At 58.1% G+C, this 22,108-nt stretch overlaps 1 protein-coding gene across 17 annotated transcripts in view; it reads left to right on the forward strand.

The window, feature by feature from the left end:
• Positions 1-2,152: 2,152 nt before the first annotated feature.
• The window catches only part of EMID1 (EMI domain containing 1), a 43,477-nt gene continuing 23,521 nt past the window's right edge, over positions 2,153-22,108 (forward strand). For 12 of the 17 annotated variants that reach the window (XM_032883313.1, XM_032883321.1, XM_032883319.1 and 9 more), the window contains exons 1-9: positions 2,153-2,305; positions 8,864-8,977; positions 9,472-9,575; positions 17,207-17,290; positions 18,345-18,406; positions 20,398-20,518; positions 20,741-20,791; positions 20,875-20,964; positions 21,738-21,884. In XM_032883313.1, the coding sequence (XP_032739204.1) occupies positions 2,205-2,305; positions 8,864-8,977; positions 9,472-9,575; positions 17,207-17,290; positions 18,345-18,406; positions 20,398-20,518; positions 20,741-20,791; positions 20,875-20,964; positions 21,738-21,884 (874 nt within the window). In that variant the 5' untranslated portion in view covers positions 2,153-2,204. Of the gene's footprint in view, positions 2,306-8,863; positions 8,978-9,471; positions 9,576-17,206; positions 17,291-18,344; positions 18,407-20,397; positions 20,519-20,740; positions 20,792-20,874; positions 20,965-21,737; positions 21,885-22,108 lie in introns of those variants that run through there. The other 5 variants (XM_032883317.1, XM_032883324.1, XM_032883314.1 and 2 more) reach the window with 4 other exon arrangements.

Genomic DNA, 22,108 nt, shown 5'->3' on the forward strand with positions numbered 1-22,108 from the left:
CAGCTCCCATGAGCTTGGTGGCAGTGACCGAGGACCGTGTATGCCAGTAATCACCGGACCAAATCTGTGGCAGTATCCTCTTCCTGTGGCACCCAGCGGGGGTCCCAGCCATCTCACACGCCCTCCCAGGCACTCTATCTAACAGAAGCCAGTGCCCATCCCTTCTCCTTCCTTCAGAGCTGCCCTCCAAAGTGCCCTTTGGGGAGATGGTTTTTCATCCTTCTCACTTACCCAGGGCTTGGTGGGGCTGGGATCCTCTCAGGAGGTGGCCCCTTGGGAATGACCAGTCATCCGGGGGATGAAGTCACTGATCTCATGGCAAAACCCAGGGCTAACCGGGGAGGCACCAAGCTGTGTTTTGGGAGGTCAGACAGCCAGCATAAAGTAGGTGTCCCAAAATTGCACACGGAAGGGAGGCAGGCAGCTCCCCAAGGGAGCAAAGTTGATGCTGTGATGATGTCTTTGGAGGAAGTGTGGGGGGGACAGTGGATGCCCCGGCATGGCCATGACATCGAATGGCCCACCACATGAGGAAGGTGCAGCTGTTCTTACAAAGAGAAACTGAGGCTGGAGAGGGGCAGGACTTGCCCAAGCTAACTGGGGCAAAGACAGCAGAGCAGGGTTTGAACCTAGTTCTCACTACCTGTCCCCTTGGGTAAGGGGGGCAGCTCCCTCTATATTGGCACCACCCTGCTTAAGCACAGAATCTGGTGCTGCCCAGCCCTGGTGAGTCCCAGGGGGGTCGTCCCAGGGAGGCAGGGGCTGGCACATCCTTCCTGCTGGAGTGTTTCTAGTAGAGATCCTGGGTCTGGGTCTGGACAAGCCATGGCAGGATCCTCAAGGGCAGGCCCCTGGTGTGCTGCCAAGCTGGGCAGGGAGTTCCCCAGCCCGGGACTGCCGGCTGTATGTCAGTCCAGGCAGAAGAGAAGCTTAGAGACTGTCCTGAGATTTTGGAGAGGTCACCTCTAATGACAGCTGTGGTTCCTCCTCAGAAGCACACACACCTACCACAGACATCCATCGCACACGTGCACACAGGCATCACACACATACCAGAAACACCCATCAAACTAGCACATGCACACATCACACATGTACACACTCCACCATCACACGCGCACACATCGTGCACACACACACACTTGTATACACCTTTGAGGGATTCACACCTGTTTCCCCAGAAGCTCATCCATGTACCCCAGATAAAGAAACTCCACTCTAAGCCAGTCCTTATCTTGTTACAGATGGGGAACTGAGGCCCAGACTGACAAACTACCTGCCCTCTTCCCTAATTGTTGTTAAGAGCTGACCCCGCTTTGGCACATCTGGCTGGCTTAGGTCATGATCTCAGGTTGATAAGATCAAATCCGGCTACAGGATCTGAGCTGGGTGTGGAGCCTGCTTAAGATTCTCTCTCTCTCTCCCTCTGCTCCCCCACCCTCTCGCACCCCAGTCCAAAAAAGAGCTGACCTCTCTGAAGTCAGAATGTATGAGTGCAAACCCTGGCTCTTCCAACCACTGGCAGATTGCGCCTCTCTGTGCCTCAGTTTCTCCATTTGTAAAATGGCAGTAAGAGTGGAGACACAGCAGGGGCTTCTTCTGGCAGGGGCAGCCACGAGTGCCTGGGCCTCAGTTTACTTCTCTGTGTAATGGGAATGATTGTGCCCACCGCGCCTAGAGTAGTTTGAAGATTAAAACGAGACAGGATGTGAAGTGGAGGCGAGGTGCCCTTTACACAGTGGCGCTCACTGCTCAGGAAGCCTTTGTTGCATGCACAGCTAGGGGATGAGGGCCCTGGCATCATTAGTCCAGGCGTGGCGGCTCTGGGTCCGGGCTCAGCTCCCCGGCCTGAAGCACGTGAGAGGGCACCTCGGAACTGGTCCCCTGGCCCCCAAACGGCCATTCGGCGAAGGGCGCCAGGCTCAGGTGGGCACCTGACGGGCCTCCCGGCGGGGGCGCCCGGCCCCCCGGGGCTCCTTCCGGGTTGGCAGCGGCCGTGCAGGGGGCGGGGGGCCGCGCCGCGGGGCCGGGCGAGGCCGGGAACGCGCGCCCCCGCCCCGCGCCCGCCTCCCGCCCGCCCTCCCGTCGCCGCGCTGGGAACCCGGCTCCGCGCGTCGGGGGAGGCTGGCGGCGCGGGCGGGCGGGGACGGCGGGCTGGGGGCGGCGACCGCGAGGGGCCGCGCGCGGAGGGCGCCGGGCGCAGCATGGGCGGCCCGCGGGCCTGGGCGCTGCTCTGCCTCGGGCTCCTGCTCCCGGGAGGCAGCGCCGCGTGGAGCGTCGGGGGAGCCCCGTTCTCCGGACGCAGGTAAGGGTCGCTTCCCACCACCTCTGTGCCCTGCCAGCCCCGGGGCCGGGACTCCACGCACCCCTCCCCACCCCCCGCAAACCTCCCTTCAACCTCCGTGCAAGCCAAGGATTGGGAAGGGGACCTGGTGCCAGCCGGATGGGAGTAGGGACCTGGGCCAGCCCCGCTATCTGGAGGAGGCTCCCGGCAGTGCGGGGGTCCCCGACTCCATGTGTCTGAGACGGCATTCCCCTCCAGACTCCTCCACCGCCCCCACCACTTCACCTCCTGAGCCCCAGAGGTGGGGGAAGGGGAACAGCGAGGGAGAAGCCCGCCTCCTGGGACTTCCATCGCCCTAGCTCAAGGGCCCCCTTCCCTGCACGCAGGAAAAGCCCAGCACATCCCCCAACTGACCCTTGGGGACCCCCCTCCCTTTTCCCTTCTCTCGGCTTTTTTTAGTACCCGGCTATTTATTTCCCTCGGAGGAAGAAGACTGGGGTGGAATTTCACAGATCTGTGGGTCAGTGGCCACCCCAGGGACCTGGCATTTTAATCAGAGACTGGAGAGAGCATTCTGTATTCCTGCTGCTGTTTCTGGAGCTGGGAACATTCTCTCTGTTGGTGTTTGTGGAGCATCTCCCCAGGGAGGAGCCCCTTATTTGCAGCGTGGTCATGAATCCTTCAAGGATTGAGTAAAGTAGGAAGCACTGTCCCCATTTAGCAGATGAGTAAACTGAGACCCCAGAGAATTAGCATAATTGTCTGGGTTCATGGGCCATTAATGGAAGTGTTGGGATTCGAATCTGTGTCTTTCCGGCCATGATAACAGCGTTTGAACCTGTCCCCTGTCCTGGCTGCAGCCCCTACCCCTGCTGGGGTCCCCTCTCAAAGGCCAGCCCCTACCCCTGCTGGGGTCCCTCTCGAAGGCCAGCCGTTTGTTTGAGGCAGACAATGCGGAGTAGCCAGACCGCTTCAGGCCTTTTCATCCCATTCAAAGGCCTTCCTAGGGCCCCCACCCCCTAGGGCCTCAGTTCTTTAATTCTTTTCAGAAATTCCCTTTCCCAGTGGTCAGGGGCCAGCATGCCCTTGCTGGGCTAGCAAGAGCAGGTGACATGGCTAGGGCTGGAGGGCAGAGGTGGCCGAGGCATCAGAGGCCAGAATAGCAGGCATCTCAGACAGGAGCAGGCAGGTGGCCCGTATCACAGCCATCCCACCTACTGCATGCTGACCACAGCTGACCTGGGCTGGGCATAATTACCTGCACCCACCACCTCCAGAATCTTCCCAGCTGCCATGGGAGGCATGCATTTTGATGATCTCCCTTTCACGGAAGAGGAAGCTAAGGCTCAGAAGGAGGATAGGACCTGCCCAGGGCATGAATGTGAACCCCCAGGATCCTAGGTGCTAAGATAACCAAGACCCTAAATTCGAATTCCCATTGTCGGGCTCAGGATGATGGTGGAGAGGGTTTAAGGTCCAGACTGCCCTCCAACCAGTCCAGGACAGGGCTTCCCAGCCTGGGCTTCTCACCCACCAGGGCTTCCTGGGTGGGAGCAAGATGGTGGCCCTGGGCAGGTAGCTGGTGGTCACTGGGAACTGTGACCGAACCCCATCTGTTCACAGAAAGCTCACAGTGGCCTAGCATCACCAAAGCCCTACGGGCAATGCCATTGTCCCCGTTTTGCAGATCAGAATGGGACCCAGAGAGGGAAAGCGGCACCTCAATCCCAGCCAGCCAGTTTCCCAATCCCATGTCCTTGGCACCCTAGGAGAAGGCGTCAGCTGGTGGGTCTGGGAAAGGTTTGCAGCTTGAGGTTAGGAGTCCCGGCTCTGGTCCTCACTCAGTGTGTGACCCCAGACAGGTCACTTCATTGCCCCTGTTCTCCGTTTCCTCAGTGTTCCCCTTTCCTCCCCTTCTCCCCAGCCCACTGGCCTGTTCTGAGGGGGGATGGTCCACCACAAGAGGGATGAATAGTGGTTCCTGCTATCACGGACATGAGGTGGAAGAAGGGACCCGTAGCTAGAGGAATCCGTGGTCCTCAGCTGCCGGGACCTCCCCTTGTGGCCATGTCCCAGCATTGTTGGAGATAGCATGGGGATGTCACACGCCATCAAACCTCCCTCCACCCCCAGCCCAGCACCCCAGGCGCCCCTTGGCAGCCAAGGGATCAGAGGCAGAAAAGAGGCTTTGTGCCTGGGGAGGGGGAGGCCCGGGAAGGCATCCAAGAGGATGCCCCAGCCCCAGGAATGTGACAAGACTTTGAGACCCCCAGAACCAGGGTGCCTGGGGGCTGTGCAGAGCTGCCTTGGCTCACCCCTGCCCCTCTGTATGTCCCCCAGTCCCTGCTGGGGCTGCTTCCTGACACCCCCCCCCCAGGTCCCTTCCCTCCTGAATCCCTGTTTCCTTTAACGACCCCATCTCAGCACTGTGGTTCTCTAATAGAAGCCATCACCAGTGTCCCAGGCCACTTCCTCCTACAGGGTGGGCTTTCTTGGGGCAAGTCCTAGAATCAAGGAGAGGGGAGAATTCTCTTCCCCAGCCCCTCTCCCGGGAGCTCAAATCCCAGCTCTGCGCCCACGTGGGTGACCCGGCCATGTGACTTCTCTTGGAGCCTCAGGTGCCCCCCCTATTAAATGCAGAGCCTGGCAATCTCTATCCCAAAGTCAAGGCAAGGACCTTGGATGGAAGGTGCTGTGCTGAGGTCTCTCGGGGAAGCCGCTGGACCCCAGCTGTGGGCTGTGGGGTCCGAGCCCCAGTCCAAGAACCACAGCTCTTAGCTCCGGGCTATGTGGCTATGTGGTGTGTGTGTGAAATCTCTTCTGCCAGAGGAGATCCTGCTGTCCCCATCTGCAGATGGATAAAGTGAGGCACTGAGAGAGACAGGGCCTTGTCCAAGGTCACCGAGCTAGGAAGTAGCAGGGCCAGGACTAGAACTTTGCCTCCAGCGTGGGGTTCTGGCTCTAATCACCCCGCCCCCACTTCATACGTCTCCTTTCTTTCCTCTTCTTTTCATAACGGCCCTTGGCCCCTGGCCCGCTTGGCTGCCTCCTGCAATTAGCCGCTATCACTGTTCCGGATCACAGCCCTGGGCCCCGCAGAGACAAAGTCCCCTGGGCCCCTGTGGCAGGGACTGGAGGGCAAGTGGGAGGGGGGCCCTCATGGGGGTAGCCGGTGCCAGGCTGAGCTGGTCTGGCCTGTTTTCTCTCCTCCTGCAGCCTCTGGGGGCCTGGGAGGTGCTGAGTGGGCACGAGTGGCAAGCCCAGAAGGGAAGTGCTGCCTTCTCCCAGCCCCTGTCCTAGCTCTATCCCACAGACTCAGCATCGGGGGCTCCTGGGCACCTTCTCACTGACCACGTCCCGTCCCAGGAGAGAGGGTCCCCAGGGGCGGCAGGATTGTAGGCCGGCTTCCAAGTACTGCATCCATCTCCAGGAACCTGGGTCATGGCTCCCCTGCCCAGGCCCACTCTCTGCTCTTAATCATTCGGTCATTCAGCAAATGTCCCTAAGCACCCTCAGGCTGAGCCCTGTCGTGGCTTGGCCCCTGCCAGTGCCCTCTGTCAGCATCCACAGGGAAGGGAAGAGCTCAGGGCTGCTGAAAGGGACCCCTGGAGGTGCCCACCCCTCCTTGCAGGACCAGTCAGTCTGGGCTCACAGGGCAATGAGGAGCCATGGCGGACTGTGGACTCAGAGCAGGCAGTGGCCACATTAAGTCTGTGCTTTAGAAGGACCTCCTTCCTGCTTCCCCGGGTGGAAAATTTACAGGGGGTCCGGGCTAGGGCTCTGCAGAAGAACTTGGATTTATCCAAAGAACAGTGCGGGCTGGGGTCTTCAAGGTTGGGGAGGGGTGGGCTGTGGTTATTGGTGACTCCCCACACCCCAGGGAAGGGGCCAGGGGCTGACCTTGGACCCCACATATCCTGAGTATCCCCTTCTGGCTAGTCAGCCACCAGCTCCATATCTCCCAAGCAGGAGATTCAAGCAAACTCAAGGTCATGAGAAATAAACCAGGGAGCCAGGCAGTGACCCACCTGGGGGTGATTTTAATTAAGAAAGAAGAAGAAAATTGTTTTCTCTAGCTCCCACCCCCAGGAAAAAGGGGCAGATCAGGCAACTGTGGGCAGTCCCAGGCACACCACCCCAAACGCAGTCCAGGGTGTGGGCATGGAGGGAGGGGTGTGCGCTCATGTGCGGGTGAGGGCACATGGCCCTGTGTCCGTAGATACCCTTCAGGAAGCCCCCTTCCAAAACTTGCACTCTGAGTTTTATGCATTTTTCTGGAGAGGAGCTGCAACCGACATCACTTTCTCAAAGGGTCTTATGCCCCCACCCCTCGCCAAGCAAACAAAACTCCGGGTTCAAAAAGCACAGCTCCGGGGACCAGGGGGATCTAAAGGATGGAGGGCCTTTTTGAAATGTATTTAACTTTTAAAATCCCCACCTGCTCATTAGGAGAAAAGTTGCCAGCCATAGGTTAAGAGGGCGGACTCTAGGATCAGATGGACCTCAGCTCAGCCATGACCATGGCTTGGATGCCATGGGGCACATCCCAGACCCCAGAGCCTCTGTCTTCCCATCTGTAAAGTGGTGCTCATATTGGCATGTGAAAGGGCCTGGCCCCAGCCCCTGGTGTGCAGCAAGCATGATAACCCAAGGCTGCTGTTAGTGCAGGGGTCGGAGCAGATGGAGAGCCCCTCCCTGCCCCCAGAGGGGGCCATTTGCCGCAAGCCTGTGATTTTTCCTACCTTTGTGCACATATATCTATGAATGGGCGTATAGTCTTTGGGCTTCCTCATTTGAATAGAAACGCAATCGTTCTCCTCCTGTTGCGTTTTTCACTTAAGCAGACACGGTGGTCTGCGTGTGGAGAACTTGGGCTGTAGCTCAGCATCTGGTTTTCCAGGTCTAGGGGTCCCGCGGCTATTTAGGCGATTCCTGGTTTTGCATCTTTCCCAACAGCACTGTAACAAGCACCTGTCACCTCTCACGTGGGGTGGCTGGCCACGGGCTGGGTGGAGCTTCTGCCAGGTCACTGGTCTAAACAAAGCCATCCCTTTTCCCCCCTTTGCCTTTGGCTGGGCTGTTCCTGCCTCCTGGACTGATTCCAGGGTGGCCAGACAGGGAGGGGACTTCCCCAGGGTCCCACAGTGGGTTAGATGGCAGGTACCAGCCAAGGACATTGTCCTCTGGGTGGGCCAGGGTAGGGGGTGGGACAGCAGCCAGGAGACTGATTTTGGTGGCGGCAGATGCCTCTGTGATGGCCGGAACATTCCAGGCGCTCAGCAGCCCTCAGCCTGCACAGGGTCATGGGCCCTGCATTTTTTGCTGGGGCTGGGAAAGGAGGCACTGTTTCAGGTGACCCTTTGCGGCCTGAGCCCGCCACTCCACCAGAGTTTTCCTTTGTGACCTCAAGCCTGGGGTCAGCAGGTTCCCAGGCTGGGGCCTTTACAGAACCACAGACCATGGCTCAGGAGATGGGGAGAAAACAGAAGCTGAGGTCTCTGGCATGGAGTCAGGATCCACGGTGGGCCATCCACATTCCTGGGTGCAAATCGGCCTCTACCATGTGCCAGGTCTGGGACAGGAACAGTTGTCTTCCCCTCCCCTCTGTAAAATGTGGGGAGGTGCCAGCCTGGCTCACCAAGAAGGTGAATGTAAATACCCTTAGGATATAGTAGGTGCTCAATATATGCGGTGCACTATGAAGCATACAGTAGTTGCTTGATATATGCAGCACAACTATGATTATTAATTGGCATTTGGAGAAGTCAGTCCTCCGTGCTTGGGACATCTGGCTGTTCCACAGAGGGAACCCAAGGATAAGACAGACAGCCTCTCTTCTGTCATGTCAGGGGAGGGAGAGGGCAGACTTGAATTGCCAGCTGCATTCAGCCTGATGGGGATACAGAGTGCTGCAGGATCTGAGCAGAGAACCATCATTCTGTTAGGGTAGGTGGAGATGGAAAGGACAAGGGGAGAGGTGACAGCACAGTAGGGCTTTGAAGCTCGGAGGTAACAAGTGGGGAAGTAGAGGCAGGGTGCTCCCGGCAGTGGGCCCAGTGTGAGCAAAGGCCTGGAGGTGCAGGATCCCAGCAGGTGTGAGCACTGGAGTACTGAGCATGAAGGTGAGTGAGAGAAGGATAAGGCCAGGTTTCCATTTTAGGGCACTCCTTCTTGGGAGCCACTGAGGGGCAGGACGGAGGGGCTGCTGCTGTCGTCCGGGTGGGCTGCAGGAGGTATTGGTGACCTGGATGGGCTGCGGGTAGAGAGAAGTGATATTGAGAAAGGAGAGGTTGGGCAAAGATACCTTGCTCCTGTCCTGTGCCCCACAGCTCATTCCCCAAGCCCTTCCGAGTGCCCCCAGCACAGCTGCCCCCTCCAGGGCTCTGGATTCACCCACAGCCACAGTGCCCCCAAGACTCCCACTGGGGCCCAAAGGACTCTGAGAGCTCAGGGGTCTCTCCACCTAGAGACTCAGGGGCTCCTGGAGAGAACCTGGACCTCCTCACTCACCCCCAACCCTGGGTCCTGGGCAGGGGCTGTGCACAGCGCCCGAGCTTGCTCGCTGTGGGTCTGTTTCAGGAACTGGTGCTCCTACGTGGTGACCCGGACCATCTCGTGCCATGTGCAAAATGGCACCTACCTTCAGCGAGTGTTGCAGAATTGCCCCTGGCCCATGAGCTGCCCGGGGAGCAGGTGAGCAAGACCCCAGTGACTCAGAAGCCAGTGGCATTCCAGGTGGGGGCACGGCGTGAACAGAGGCCTGGTCACAGTCCAGCATCAGAAGTGCAGGGCAAGGCTGGGACCCTGACGGCGGGTGGAGCAAAGGGAACATCAGCCCTATGCCCAATCTCAGCACCTCCCCTTCTGCTCCTGGGGCACCTGGAGGGCTTCCTAGAGGAAGAAGTCCACCAGTTACCCACATGCATTTGCTGGGTGAGGCTTCACTTCTGGGGACAGGCCAGCTTGCAGGGACTCCCTGTCCAGTTAGGATCTGGATCCCACCCCCTGCAACCTGGGGAGTTAGGAGGGATTGGAGGGGCTGAATCCCAGAATATAGCCAGAGAGAGCCTCCAGAGGGGCCCAAAGGTGGCAGAGAACCCCGGACATTGTCCTCATGGACATCCAGGTGAGCAGGAAAGGCAGCAGAAGACTCTGTCTGAGTTTGGCCCCCTGGGCCCTTCTTTCAGCTATAGAACCGTGGTGAGACCCTCGTACAAGGTGATGTACAAGACGGTGACCGCGCGTGAGTGGAGATGCTGCCCCGGGCACTCGGGGGTAAACTGCGAGGAAGGTAGGACCCCCTGAGGGACAGGCCAGGTGCCTTCCCTCGGGTGCGCGGGCGGGAGCGGTCAACCCTTGCTGAGTTGGGGGACACCGAACACTCAGCAGCATGTCCTCCGGGGCCCACCGTTGAGGCACAGCTCGGACACAGCTAGGGCCGGCTGCCCCCCAGGTGTGGACCCGCCTCCCTCCTGGGGGACTCTCAGGAGCTCTGGAGAAATTCCATACATGCCCCGGAGCTCACATCTTGAGTCACTCCATCCCAGGTCTTTCCTCCAAACTCAGGGGAAAACCCGTATGGACGTGTCCATTGGATACCCTCCCAGCTCTCGGAAGCGAAGCACCGCTGAGGTCCGGGCTGGCATGGTTGGGATGCTTGTATCCGTCCTACAGGCGAAGAAACCCGGGCTCCGGGAAGTGGTGGGTGTACATTTGCTAAGTGGCCGTCAGGGTCTGAGGGATGGGCATACCACGCACAGTGCATGTCCCAGGCACAGGAGGGGGGCTCTTTTACCCCGGGGCCCTCCTCTGCAGGCCACACGTGTGGCTCAGGGCTAAGCGCCTAGCACCCCAGTACGCCCAGAGGACACAGCCCAGGCCTCCCCATGCTCTGGCCACATGCTTACCTGGAGAGCCCTCTCCAGGCCACCTGCCTCTCTGCTAAGCAGACCAGGTGGCTCCTGCCCTCGATGCCTACCTGAACTCAGAGAAAGACTTTGGTCACCAAGGGCTGCGTTCCCACAATGGCCCTCCAGAGGACAGACTAGCCTGGAACCAGCCCAAGAAGCAGTCCCGTAGGCACCTCAGTGAAAAGGGGCCATTTGGGGCCCCCAAAGCAGCCTCAGTCGCAAGACCTATTCTGATTCCATGAACGCGTGAGACATGGCCTCTGGCTCAGGAGAACGTGATGCTAACAGAAATCACCAATCTTGAAAGATATACAAGCTCCACCTCCCTGGGACCCTATGAGAGCCCTGGCTGAGTCCTGGCTCACAGACCAGAGGCCCAGAGAGGTGGAGTCCCATACCCAGAGTCCCCCAGGGTGTGGGGCAGAGCTCACCACAAAGTGGGGTGGGGAGGGGGCCTGGCAGGTTTCCTTGTGGGGCTGGGGGGTCCCCAGTTCTGTTGGGGTGGCTAGAGGAGCAGGGGAGCTGCCCGATGGCCAGTAGGAGTCCTGGACTGAGAGGAGACCACCAGGCCTGTGTGGGAGGGCAGACATGATGGGGAACCAGGTACGGGACCCTCCCCTCCATGCTTCGAGAAAGCAAGACGGAAGGGCCCAGGGGGCAGGAGGAGAGCCAGCCAGGAGGGCCTGCTGCCAAAGAGGCTACAGAGAAGCTTGTGGGGGGGGGAGGGTGAATCCCCAGAGTGTGGGGGCCACCTGGGCCTAGCAGGCCTGCCCAGACAAAGGCCGCTCTGTCCCTGGCTTCCCTCTCAAGGGCAGACCTTTCCAGGTCCGCGGGGCCATTGTGGAGCTGGTGAGGGTGGGGGACAGGTGGGGGCAGAGCCCCGCGCCCTTGACTCCCACAGCTGGAGGCGGTTCGTCCAGAAGCCACGATCAGGGCTGAGGGCTCTGATGATGGCATGGTGGGTGTGCAAGACAGGCAGGGCTGGGCCATCCCTGACATCTGCCATCTCCCTCTCAGTGTCTCCAGGTCCCAGCCTGGGGCCGGGAGTATCCAGGGCTTCATGGGCCAGGCCAGATCTGCTACACCCCAGCTGTGTGGCCTTGGGCCGGGGACTCCCCATGCATTGTGCAAGTCATTGTGCAAGGGCTGGGGAATGGGGAAGCTGCAGAGCCGGTGGCCCTGGTGTCATGCCTACTCAGAGGGAGGGGCACCCTCTCTAAAGAGCACCACTCGGCCATGCGCTCTTGCAGAGCCTAGGACTCCCGCACAATAAGCCTCATTGTTCTCACCTGTGGAATGGGCATGATACTAGAGTCTGCCTCCCAGGGATGTCTTGAGGATGAAATATAACAGTAAAGACCTTGCTGGTGGCCTGACTGCCCGGGGTAGGCATAATGTGATGATGGATGGGACAGGAGGGGCCTCTCCCAAACCCATATTTTCAGTGAGAGCTGAGTAAAGGGATGCTCAGGCCTGGATATTCTGGAAAACTGCTCTGCTAGCAGCCCTGGGAATGGGGGTGGGAAAGTGTGGGGACAATGCAGGCCCATCCCAGGCCCTGCCCTTCCTCTGGCAGCTGGGCTGAGCTCCCCACCTGTTTCCCCTGCTGGTGACTGACCTCGTAGTCTGCCCAGCACTGGGACATGGACCTGGGGCCACAGAGCTGTGTCATCAGAGCAGCCTGGGTGGCCTGAAGAAGGAGAGAGAGGACCCCTCATTCCAGAATCCAGACCTAGATCAGCTGCGCTTTGCTGTGTGACCTGCGGCAAGTCACTCCACCTCTCTGAATCTTGTCTCTATCTGGAAGTCACCTGGTATTGAAAAATGCCCACGTTTAATACGAGCACCAGAGACTCAGGCCTTGAACCTTTGGCGCCTGTGCTGGGGATTCTGTAATGGCTCTCTGGGACTCTCCTGCTTCCGACCTCTGAGACCACGCTTCTCGTCAGCTGCTCAGCGGGCAGGCCTCTGCGTGCTTCCCCACCCCCATTCCCAGGGCCTTAGTCTCCAGAATCTTCGTTCCTTCACAGCTCTTAGCCCTGGCTTTCCCATCTGCGGAATGGGAATGTTCACTCTGATGATGAGCAGGGATGTTCTCTGATGTTCACGACAACCTGGGAGGAAAAGACTGGAATGGGCCTTATTTTGCAGATGGGGAAACCAAGGCTCAGAAAGGTAAATGGACTGACCTGGAGTCACTCAGCACGGGAAGAGCCAGGATCAGGACCTGCCTAGCCAAGCCTCTATTAGTGTCTCCAGGCCTTAGGAAGCGGGGACTAGATGGCGGGGAGGGAGCCAGGCTGAGGTCTCACCTAGCTGCCCGCTCCCACTAGAACACAGTTGAGGAAGGGCCAAGGCCAGGATGTACTAAATCTGCTGGTCCTGACCCCCTGGTGGGCTCTGCTGAGGGCAGGGCTGCTGTGGCCTCCCTGTGATCCTGCCTCTGGGACGAGTCCCAGCAAACAGATCAGCCCCAATGTCCAGATGATGAAAGTGAGGCTCAGAGAGGGCATAGGTCTCAGCCAAGATCACACTTGCTAGTAAGCTCCGTAGCTGGGATTCTCAGAGCAGAGCCAGGGCTCTGACTTGAGGTCTGCAGTATACCAACCCCCTACCTGACCCTCCCACTATCAAATTGACGAGGGGAAGGAAAGCGTCCCCTGTCTGCCATGCCCAACCCGTGACTCATACTCACCGGCGTCATGCTATCGTGTCTCAATGCAGAAGGTCCAAATGTAGAAATTGAGGCTGGGACATGGAAATGCCATGCTCAGGGTCACATCCAGATTCAAAGTCCATCCATATGACCGGAGCCAGGAGTTTTCCTGTGCAGCAGCCCCAGCCAGGGACTCCCAGGGCAGGGCACTCAGACCGTTGGCACAACCCTGAGACTGGCGGAAGCCCACCCAGACAGAAAGATAGAGGAGCTCCCTCCCCCTCCTCTCCCATGGGATCCTTTGGAGTCAGACAACCCTCTCTCGGCTCCTCAATGTCCCACTGTCTTTAGCACACATGTCCCTTCCTCATCCAGGGACCCCTGCAGCTCTTGTCGTCTGTGGTGGGGAACCAGAGAAGGAAGAAGTTTGCCCGAGGTCACACAGCACAAAACCTTAAGAATAGATGGGAGGTTGCGGCCCAGGCCTTTCCTGGGTCCCGGGCCTGTCCGCATCTCCAACCCTAACAAGATGCTGGTTACAAGGTCAGGTTTATGCTTCACTCTGAGGATTCAGGATCCTGGGGGCTCAGTGCTGCATGAACCTGCCCATGTCTGCCACCCCTCTGCTCCACTCCCATCTGGAAGACCTGGCGGCCCCCATTTCCTGACTCCCTGCCAGCCCATCCTCCACCCCTGGCTGGTGCTACCCTCTCCATCCTCCTGGGCAGGCCAGTGATGTGCTCCAGCCCTGCCCTCCCTCCTTCTCAGCCCCGGCCCACACTGGCCCTCTCTCCCACCCTACAGCCCAGGTAGCAGCTGTCCCCTTTGCCTGTGACCTCCTTGGAGCCACCACCTGGCTACGATGTCCCCCATCCTGCTGCACTGCTCCCGTCTCTCCAGCACTTAATCTGCTAATGGGAACCTCATTTTATACTGAAGAGAGGGCCAGGCCAGACACAGACTGAGGCTTCCCAGAGACCGTTGGAGGGTACTCGGAGCTCCCGGCCCCTCCACCCCAACCCCAGCCTTGGTTCAGGCCAACAGCAGCAAATATTTATATTTGCAAAGTAAATTCCCAGGAGGACACCTGGCCTGGGGCTGGGGAGGCAGCCTCCCTGTGGCTGTGGTCACTGGACCCAGCAGACCCATGGGTGGCTTGTGAATGAGGCAGGCCCTCTCCCAGCCCCTGCCCTGAGAGAAAAAGTCAGAGACGCTGCCCAGGGACACTCTTCAACTTCTCAAATCTGCGTTCTCAGCTTAGCGTTGGTTTGAATCCCCACAGCCCCACCTCACTGTGCAGACAGGCAGCCTTTCCACTCGGGGCCTTGTGTTCTCATGAGGACCCAATGAGAAAGGGCTTCTTAGCTTAACCCTGGTCCTGGGCAGAGGGAAGGGGAGCTGCTTGTGGGGGCAGAGGGCTCAAAACTATCCCTGATGCCGCCCTTGTGCAGATCAAGACAGGGAGTGATGGAACGATGAGAGCTTCAAGGGGAAGCTTTGGTGGTCTGTCTGGGAAGACTTCCTGGGGGAGGTGACATAGGATTGACTGCTTCGGGGAAGGGGGTAGGGAAGCAGTGTGTGTGTGTGTGCACGCGTGTGCACACACACACACACAATACTGATAGAGACCTCCCTGGTGGTGGGAAGTAGCTCACAGTCAGGCTTCTAGAATGGAGCTGGAGTTTGTGATCCTAGACCCAGCCTGGAGCCCCTGAGAGGGTGACTATAGGGCTGAGGGGCAGCCCTTTAGGACAAACCACCAGGCTGGGGTGAGGGGAGCTTTTAGCCCACTGGGGTCTGCTTTAAGGGCCCTAGCCCAACACCAATGGGAAGTATGTGATATTTTCGGATAACAGGAGACCTCTCGCCAACCCTCAGCCTTTTCCCTACTGGGATTTGCTGTGCTCAAGGGCCATTTAACAACCTGGTTTTCCCTTAAAGTAGTTCTGTCCATTTATCAGAATTTGGAGGAGTTTGGGGGATTGTTTTTGTGAACCCTGAAACCAAAACCAACATATTCTGCGATTTTTTTTGGACAGTTTTGTTATTTTTTTAGCCTTCCTTCCTTCCTTTTCTCTTTCCTTCCTTCCTTCCTTTTAAAATTTTAACTTGCCCTTGACTTTGAGCCAGTTACATCTATGTTGATGGTCAAACTGTATTTTCATTGGTTTTTCTAGTCTCCTCCGGGCTCCCAGAGAAATGCCTGAAAGCAAACTGGATGAAAAAGAATTTCCAACCACAAGTGCACAAATTAATGACTCAGGGAACCCCTCGTGTGGTGTTAGAAGATTTATGCTCATTTTTAAGAGCGTGGTGTCTGCCGTCCACAGTATTTTGCTTTTTATTTTGTTTTGCATTCGTTTTTCAGCCGGCGAGTCATGCCTTCATGAACAGAAGGTTTACTGAGGCCTCTGAGGTCCTACTACGCACCGGGCACTTTTCCAGGCCTTGCACAGGCCAGGCTGGGTCCCTGCCCTGGTGGGGCTCATGTTCCGGCGCATGATGAGCAGCGGACTCAGGAACTGACATAGTTATAGGATGCGTTGGAGAAATGCCACGGAGAAACAGAGGAACAATAGCAGGGTAGCGGGGAGGGCGGGCTGGGCAGATGGTCTGCCCAGTTTCATCACAGAAAAAGCCCAAACTTCCATGGGCTTGGAGAGACAGCAGCTTCTTTTGGCAGGAGTCTTGCAAAAGGAACTAAAATGGCCTATTACATCTTCTCCTGGGAGCAAAGAGGGTGAGGAGGGCTCAGGGAGCCCATTCCCCTCTGGAGCCTGCATTCTTGCCGGTGCCAGGCCTCCCTGCCTCGGTGCAGCCTGCTGACTCCAGGGGCCAGCTGGCCCAGGGAAAGGAGCTCAGGCCCTGGAGTTAGTCCAGCCGGGGTTCAAGTCCAGGCTCCAGCTTTCTTGCTTTCACCCAGGAGAGAGATTCCCATTCACTCATCCATTTGTCTGAGCCCAGGGGACAGAGGAGCTCTGTGCCTCAGTTTCCCCATCTGTAAAGTGGAGATGGTACTAGCACCCATTTGGAGGATTGGGGGAGGATAATGAGTTAAGACATGGGACGTGTTTACTAGAATGTGCCAGGCCCGGGGTTAAGTGCTAACTGTTAAGTGTCAGCTGTTATTACCTACTCTAGGGTTGGGCTGGGATAGATACAGCACTTAGCACTGGCCATGGCTCACAGTGGCATCCCACCCCCCTCACCTGTCCCCAGTCCCTAACCCAGTCTTGGGGTGCCAACACACCTCTTCCTCTGTCCTGGGAGAGAGTCACTTCCTGCACTGGGGCAAGTCACAGGTCCCCAGGGAGGGCGTGCTGGGGATGCAGGCCTAGTCTGAACGAAGGCCCTGTAGTGCAGCGGGGTCTGGCAGCCTCCCTACTGAGGGCTAGCCAGAGGCACCCGTCTGGTTTGAGTTCCCGGCACCTCACTCCCTGCACTAACCCACAGCCTGGCTCTAAGCCGCCAGGCCTGTGCCTTATTTGGATCTTCTCTCCACCTCCCCACCCCTGGACAGACGGCACTTCGTGGCCTTAAAAGGCAGGCCTAGGGGGCGGGTGGGGGGGCAGTTGCTACTGCTGGTTCCAGAGCCCCTCCAGCTGTGCCCCCTGCCTCTGGCTTGGCCAGCCCATCCCTCTGGCTGTGGAGAAAACCAGGCCCCCGAAGCCAGGCAGGCCAGGGCAGCTGGCTCTCCATAGGGGTGGTGGCAGGGGTGGGCTCCTGGAACACAGCCCCCCTTGCCCTCCCAGGCAGCCAGCCTCCCTCTGGTTTTCATTTAAAACCAGGGCTGGATCCACTTCTGTGACTTTTTACCAGTTGGGGCAAGGAGAGAGGGTGGACGGCGTTGTCCCAGCTGCCCACTGTGTGCCAGGCCCTGCGTGTGCCCAGTGGGCCTCTTGGCACACATCGCCTTCCTCGGGCCTCCCAGCAGCCTGGGAGATGTAGTGGCCTGAGTACCCCATTTTATGGTTGGGAAATAGGCGGGTCCAAAGATAACAAGTCTTAAAGGCAGCGAGTAGCAGGGCTGAGACTTGGCCTTGCACCTGTTAGCTCTAAGCTCTTAACCCAGGAAGCCGGGGTTGGGGGCGGGGGAGGAAAGTGGGAGTGCCTCACTGTCACCCCCACCCATTGTGAGCCCCTCCCCAACACCGTCAGGTTGGCTGTCTTGTTCCAGTTCAGCCCAGCTCATGCTGTGTGATCCCGGGAAACTGTCCCACTTCTCTGGGCCTCTGTCTCCCTCTGCACTAAGGGAAGTAGGGATCCCCGCTGGGGCAACAGCAGCAGACGGGCAGGGTGGGGTCCGAAACAAGGACGGTGCAGGGCGGCGGGTCCCTCACCCCCGTTGTCCCTCAGTTGCAGGCTCCTCTGGCTTCGTGGAGCCCAGGTGGTCGGGCAACACCATGCGACGGATGGCGCTTCGGCCCACAGCCTTCTCAGGTAGGTGCCAGGGCAGCTGCTTAGGGTCCCTCTGGCTTAAGGGAGGCCTGGTGGGGGCCCAGGCAATGTGGTGATGGTCCTAAGACCGGCTGGGTCTAGCAGTGGAGGGTCAGGGGGAGTGCCCATCCCTGTCCACCCCAGGGCTCTAGAGGGAGTCTGACCTGGGCCCAGTACCCCAAGACCCATGACCCCCGGACTCTGGCAGACAGAGGCCCAAGCCCCCCCGCTTCTGCTTTTTATTGAAATGATGCTTTTCTAATAGGCGTCTGCAATGAGTGAGGCACCGTGCCAGGTGCTTTCCATTGTCAGCTCATTTAAATCTTCCAGCCCCAGGAAGGCATCATTGTCCCCATGTTAAAGAGGAGGAAGCCGAGGGTCAGAGAGGAGACATGCTCTGCCCAGGACCCCACAGCCAGGAAGAGGCAGAGCTGGGACTTGACCCCAGATTTTGTGCTCATTAGGGACTGCCCTATCCTTGCTCTGAGCTCAGTTTCCTCAGATGTGAACTGGGGTAACACTTGTCCCAACACCCAGGATCTTGGAGAGACGAGCCTGTAAACACTAGTCTCTGTATGCGGCCGCTGGGAGGTTGCATAACGGGCCGGAAAGGCTACGGATCACTTAGGGGTATTGCTGGGGAGACCAGAGGACCTGGCCAGAGGTTGTGGAGGGAGGATCAGAGGGGTAGCACCCCTAAGGCCAACACTATCCAGGCTGTGATGTGTCGGTCCCCAAAGCCAGCAAGCTCAGGCCAGCCCTGCCCAGGGGGAAGCAGCAGGATTTCCTGTCCTGGCTTCCAGGGAAGGAGGCATCTTGGAAGCCGAGGCTGCAGGATGTGGGTCTTTGGTTCTGCTCTAGGGGCTCTGGAGCCCGAGGAAACCCTCAGGGCATGCCCCACCCTGACCAGGTTGTAGCTCCTTCCCTGCACTGGGCCATCTCATGGGTTGGGGTCATTAGGAGTCTGTCCCCTTGCCTCTATTCTGTGTCCCCCTGGGGGCTAAGGTATGCTACGGGGAACCTGGGACACGTGGCCCAGCCTCGTCCCTCCCTGCAGGTTGCCTCAACTGCAGCAAAGTGTCAGAGCTGACCGAGCGGCTGAAGGCGCTGGAGGCCAAGGTGCGTGAGCAGCTGCCCCTCCCCTGGGCCCCCCAACCTCGTCCCCGCCCACCCCCCACGCCCCATCAGCTCATCATTCCCACAGGGCAGCTCTGAGCTGAGCTTCAACACCCTGGAACAGGTGGCCTTCCCAGCAGGCGCCCGCCACCCTCCAGAACCAGCTGGCCTCCCTTACGTGCCCGTCCCCAGGAAGCCTGCTCAGATTCATATGCCTGGCCGGCTCCTTCCCCCACGAAGGTCCCCTGTGCTCCCCCATCCCCAGTGCAGACAGAGAATTGTACACATCGCCCAGAGCCTGTGGCTACGTCCCCTCCTTGCCCTGTCACCTTTGCCTTTTACCCCCCCCCCACACCCACACCACCATAAAATACTATCTTCCCAGTTTCTGAAGCAAAACGTCTGTTGAGCATCTCAAATGATTTCAAGATAAAAGGGTTTTAGCAATTAAAAAGTAAGACATTCCAGGGGCATCTGGGTGGCTCAGCGCGGTCAGCGGCCGACTCTTCATTTTGGCTCAGGTCACAATCTGGGGGTTGTGAGATGGGTTGTGAGTTGGTCTCCGCACCCCGTAGGGACTCTGCTTGAGATTCTCTCTCTCCCTCTGCCCCTCCCCTGCCTCCTGCACACGTGTGCTCTCTCTAAAATAAATAAATCTTTAAAAAAAAAAAAAAGTAAGACATTCTAAATTTAGAAACATGAAAAACTCAGAATGGTAAAAAACCTACCAGGAAATCATCTGCAACAGTCTCTTGTACCCCCAGAGAGAGCGACGGTCAACATTTAAGCATCTTCTCTTCCAGATTTTCTAAGCTCACGCAGAGACGTACATACTTTGTCCGCGTATCCTTTCCTCTGTCACTCTGGGAATTTATCTTAAGGAGAGTCGATGTGAAGATGTTTACCAAAACGTTAATAATGGATAGAGAAATTTGAAATCCAGACAGCTGAAGGGATGGTTGCGGAGTTAGCATGCGTGGCTCTGCAGAAAACCAGCCAGCCATTCACAACATCTCCATTTTGTCCCATGAAAGGATGCCCCCGATGTGTGCCAGAACCCTCTCTATGAGGTTGGGGAGCTCCAGGAAGCCCACACTGCTCCCGGACTTCCTCTTGGGAGAGGCCAGTACAAGGGGCTCAGTCTCAGATCTGGGGCGTGGTTCTCCATTTTGGGTCTGCCCAAGAGTTTCAACTTTTCTCTGGACCCCCACCCACGGTCAATGGGCATTCTGTCCCCCCTTTTTAAAGGTTTTATTTATAATAAATAAATTTACTTATTTATTTATAATAAATAAAGTTTTTATTTATTTATTTTTGAGAGAGAGTGTGTGTGTGTGTGTGTGTCTGTGTGCACGTGAACGGGAGGAGGGGCAGAGGGGAAGGAGAGAGAATCCCAACCAGACTCTGGGCTGAGTGCAGAGCCCAAAGTGGGGCTCGATCTCACCACCCTGAGATCACCACCTGCACTGAAATCAAGAATCAGACACGTAACTGACTGAACCATCTGGGTGCCCCTTCTGGCCCCTTTTTAATCCTCGGTCATTGGCTTAGGAGGCACCCCTGACCTTTCAGAGGCTCCCCCACACTGGGTCCCGGAGTGGTTTTGTATACACCCCGCGGCCTTTAGTTCATTTCCTACCCTCCCACACTTCCTTCCAAATTTCGTAAAAATCCTTCAAGCTTGTGGTGCTTTAAGAGACCAAGAGAAGTTTCAAATTATTGATGCAGGTCAGCAGAGGAAAAACTTCACGACCCAGCAAACACACAGCGACCCAGAACTCCCCTGGGGTGGTGGAGATGGTGTGTAATGGCTTTCCTAAGGATGAATTGTACAGTTTGAAAATCACAGTCACTTCTGGGCCCTGGGTCTCCAATCCAACCTGGGTTCTACTGGCTGCGCAGGCCTCCTGTGACCAAGCCGGGGGTCACAGCCCCTCAGCTGGCCTGTCCCTCTTGAGACCCTGGACCTACCCTGTCTTCCTCTTCCTCCACAGGTGGCCGTGCTCACTGTCACTGAGCGGGCAGTGCTCCCAACCCCAGTTGCCCCTGGGGACCTCGTCCCACTCTGGGGCTCCCCAGCAGCCCAGGGCAGCCCTGGGGATGGAGGCCTCCGAGGTGAGTGTGTCATGGGGGGGGGGTGCTCCCACATGGGAATGAATCAAGGGAGTGATTCCAGTCCCCACCCCAGCTTGACCCTCTTCTGGGCCTCGGTCTTCTCAGTTCTCCAGTGGGCCGGAGGGGATGGGGTCTGGCCACCCCACCGCCCCTTCCCCACACGGTGGAGCTGGGGGCAGGGACCCTGGATGACACTGACCCCTGCCTACCTCCTTGCCCCAGGGCTACCTGGAGCCAGAGAGAACATGAGGGCCCCACTGCTCCCTCGAGATGGTAGGTGCTGGCTGGGGTGCTGGGGCCAGGGTCAGGGCAAGAGGAAAGCCAGAGCTGCCAAGCTGATGAACTTTCTCCCCCAGATCGAGTTGGTGCCCAGGGGCTTCCTGGGCCCACCGGTCCCAAGGGAGACACTGGCAGCCGAGGCCCAATGGGGATGAGAGGCCCGCCAGGTGAGTCCCACAGCACTGCCCCTCCCCTCAGCTACCGAGCTCAGCCCTGTCAGTGAACCCTTTGTTGGCCAAAGGTAGCCTGGGCCCCTTCTACCCACTTGTGTCTCAACTCACCCACCTCCACTTGCACCACGGCTCCCTGAAGCCCTCTCTTGCCTTCACTGGACCCATGCTTCCTAGGCACCTACCCTAGCAGGTTCTGAGCTGGGCACTGGGGTGGGCTCAGACCAGTTCATGCCTCCCGGAGCTCCCAGACCAGGCGGGAGGGGGGCACCTAGGCAGAGGAGGAACAGCAGTGCCCCCCACCATGGGACCAATGTTCTTCTGGGGGATGTTGCAGGTATGGGAGGCCCAAGGAAATAAGTGGAGACCCAGCCTGGATGGGGTAGGGGGTGGGAAGGGCTTCCTGGTAGGAGTGACATCTTAGCTGAAGCCTAAAGGATGACTTAAAGGGGACACCAGGCAGAGCAAAGACTGGTAGAGCGAACAACTCATTCAAAAGCCTGGAAGGGAAAGGAGAGAACATCCTGGAAATCAACATTTCCTAAGAATCTACTAAGTACCAAGTGTCCATTGTCCTAAAGCCCCTGAAGAGGGCTGTCCATCCCTCTGATAGATGGCCAAGGAGGTCAGAGCCAGGACAGTCCTGGGCCTGTGGCCTCTGGAGCCCTCTTATACTCCGCTCCCCCAGGCTGCCTTCTCCTGCCTCCTTGCAACCACCCTTGGGCTTCCCTGCCTCCTAGATACCCACCAACTCCCTGGTTCCATTGTAGGTCCTCAGGGCCCCCCAGGAAGCCCTGGCCAGGCCGGAGCTATGGGCACCCCTGGAGAGAGGGGACCTCCAGGCCCACCAGGGCCTCCTGGGCCCCCTGGGCCCCCAGCCCCTGTCGGACCACCCCACACCTGGAACCCTCAGTATGGTAAGTCCTCTGGGGTCACGTCAGATAATGGTGAGGGTGGGGACAAGGCCGGCATAAACCATTACCCCAGTACCACTGCTATCTACCTTCTGTTTACCAGGTTTGCCTTTGGTCAGCTACGTGTTACCTAGTCTTCTGACAGATGCCATTGTCCTGCTCTGTTCTCAGATGAGGAAAACTGAGGGCAAGGGAGGGGTGATCACATAGCCAGGACATGGGGGAGG

This window comes from Lontra canadensis, unplaced genomic scaffold (assembly GCF_010015895.1).
Source record: "Lontra canadensis isolate GAN:19392208 unplaced genomic scaffold, GSC_riverotter_1.0 scaffold87, whole genome shotgun sequence".
In the NCBI taxonomy this organism is placed as follows: Eukaryota; Metazoa; Chordata; class Mammalia; order Carnivora; family Mustelidae; genus Lontra; species Lontra canadensis.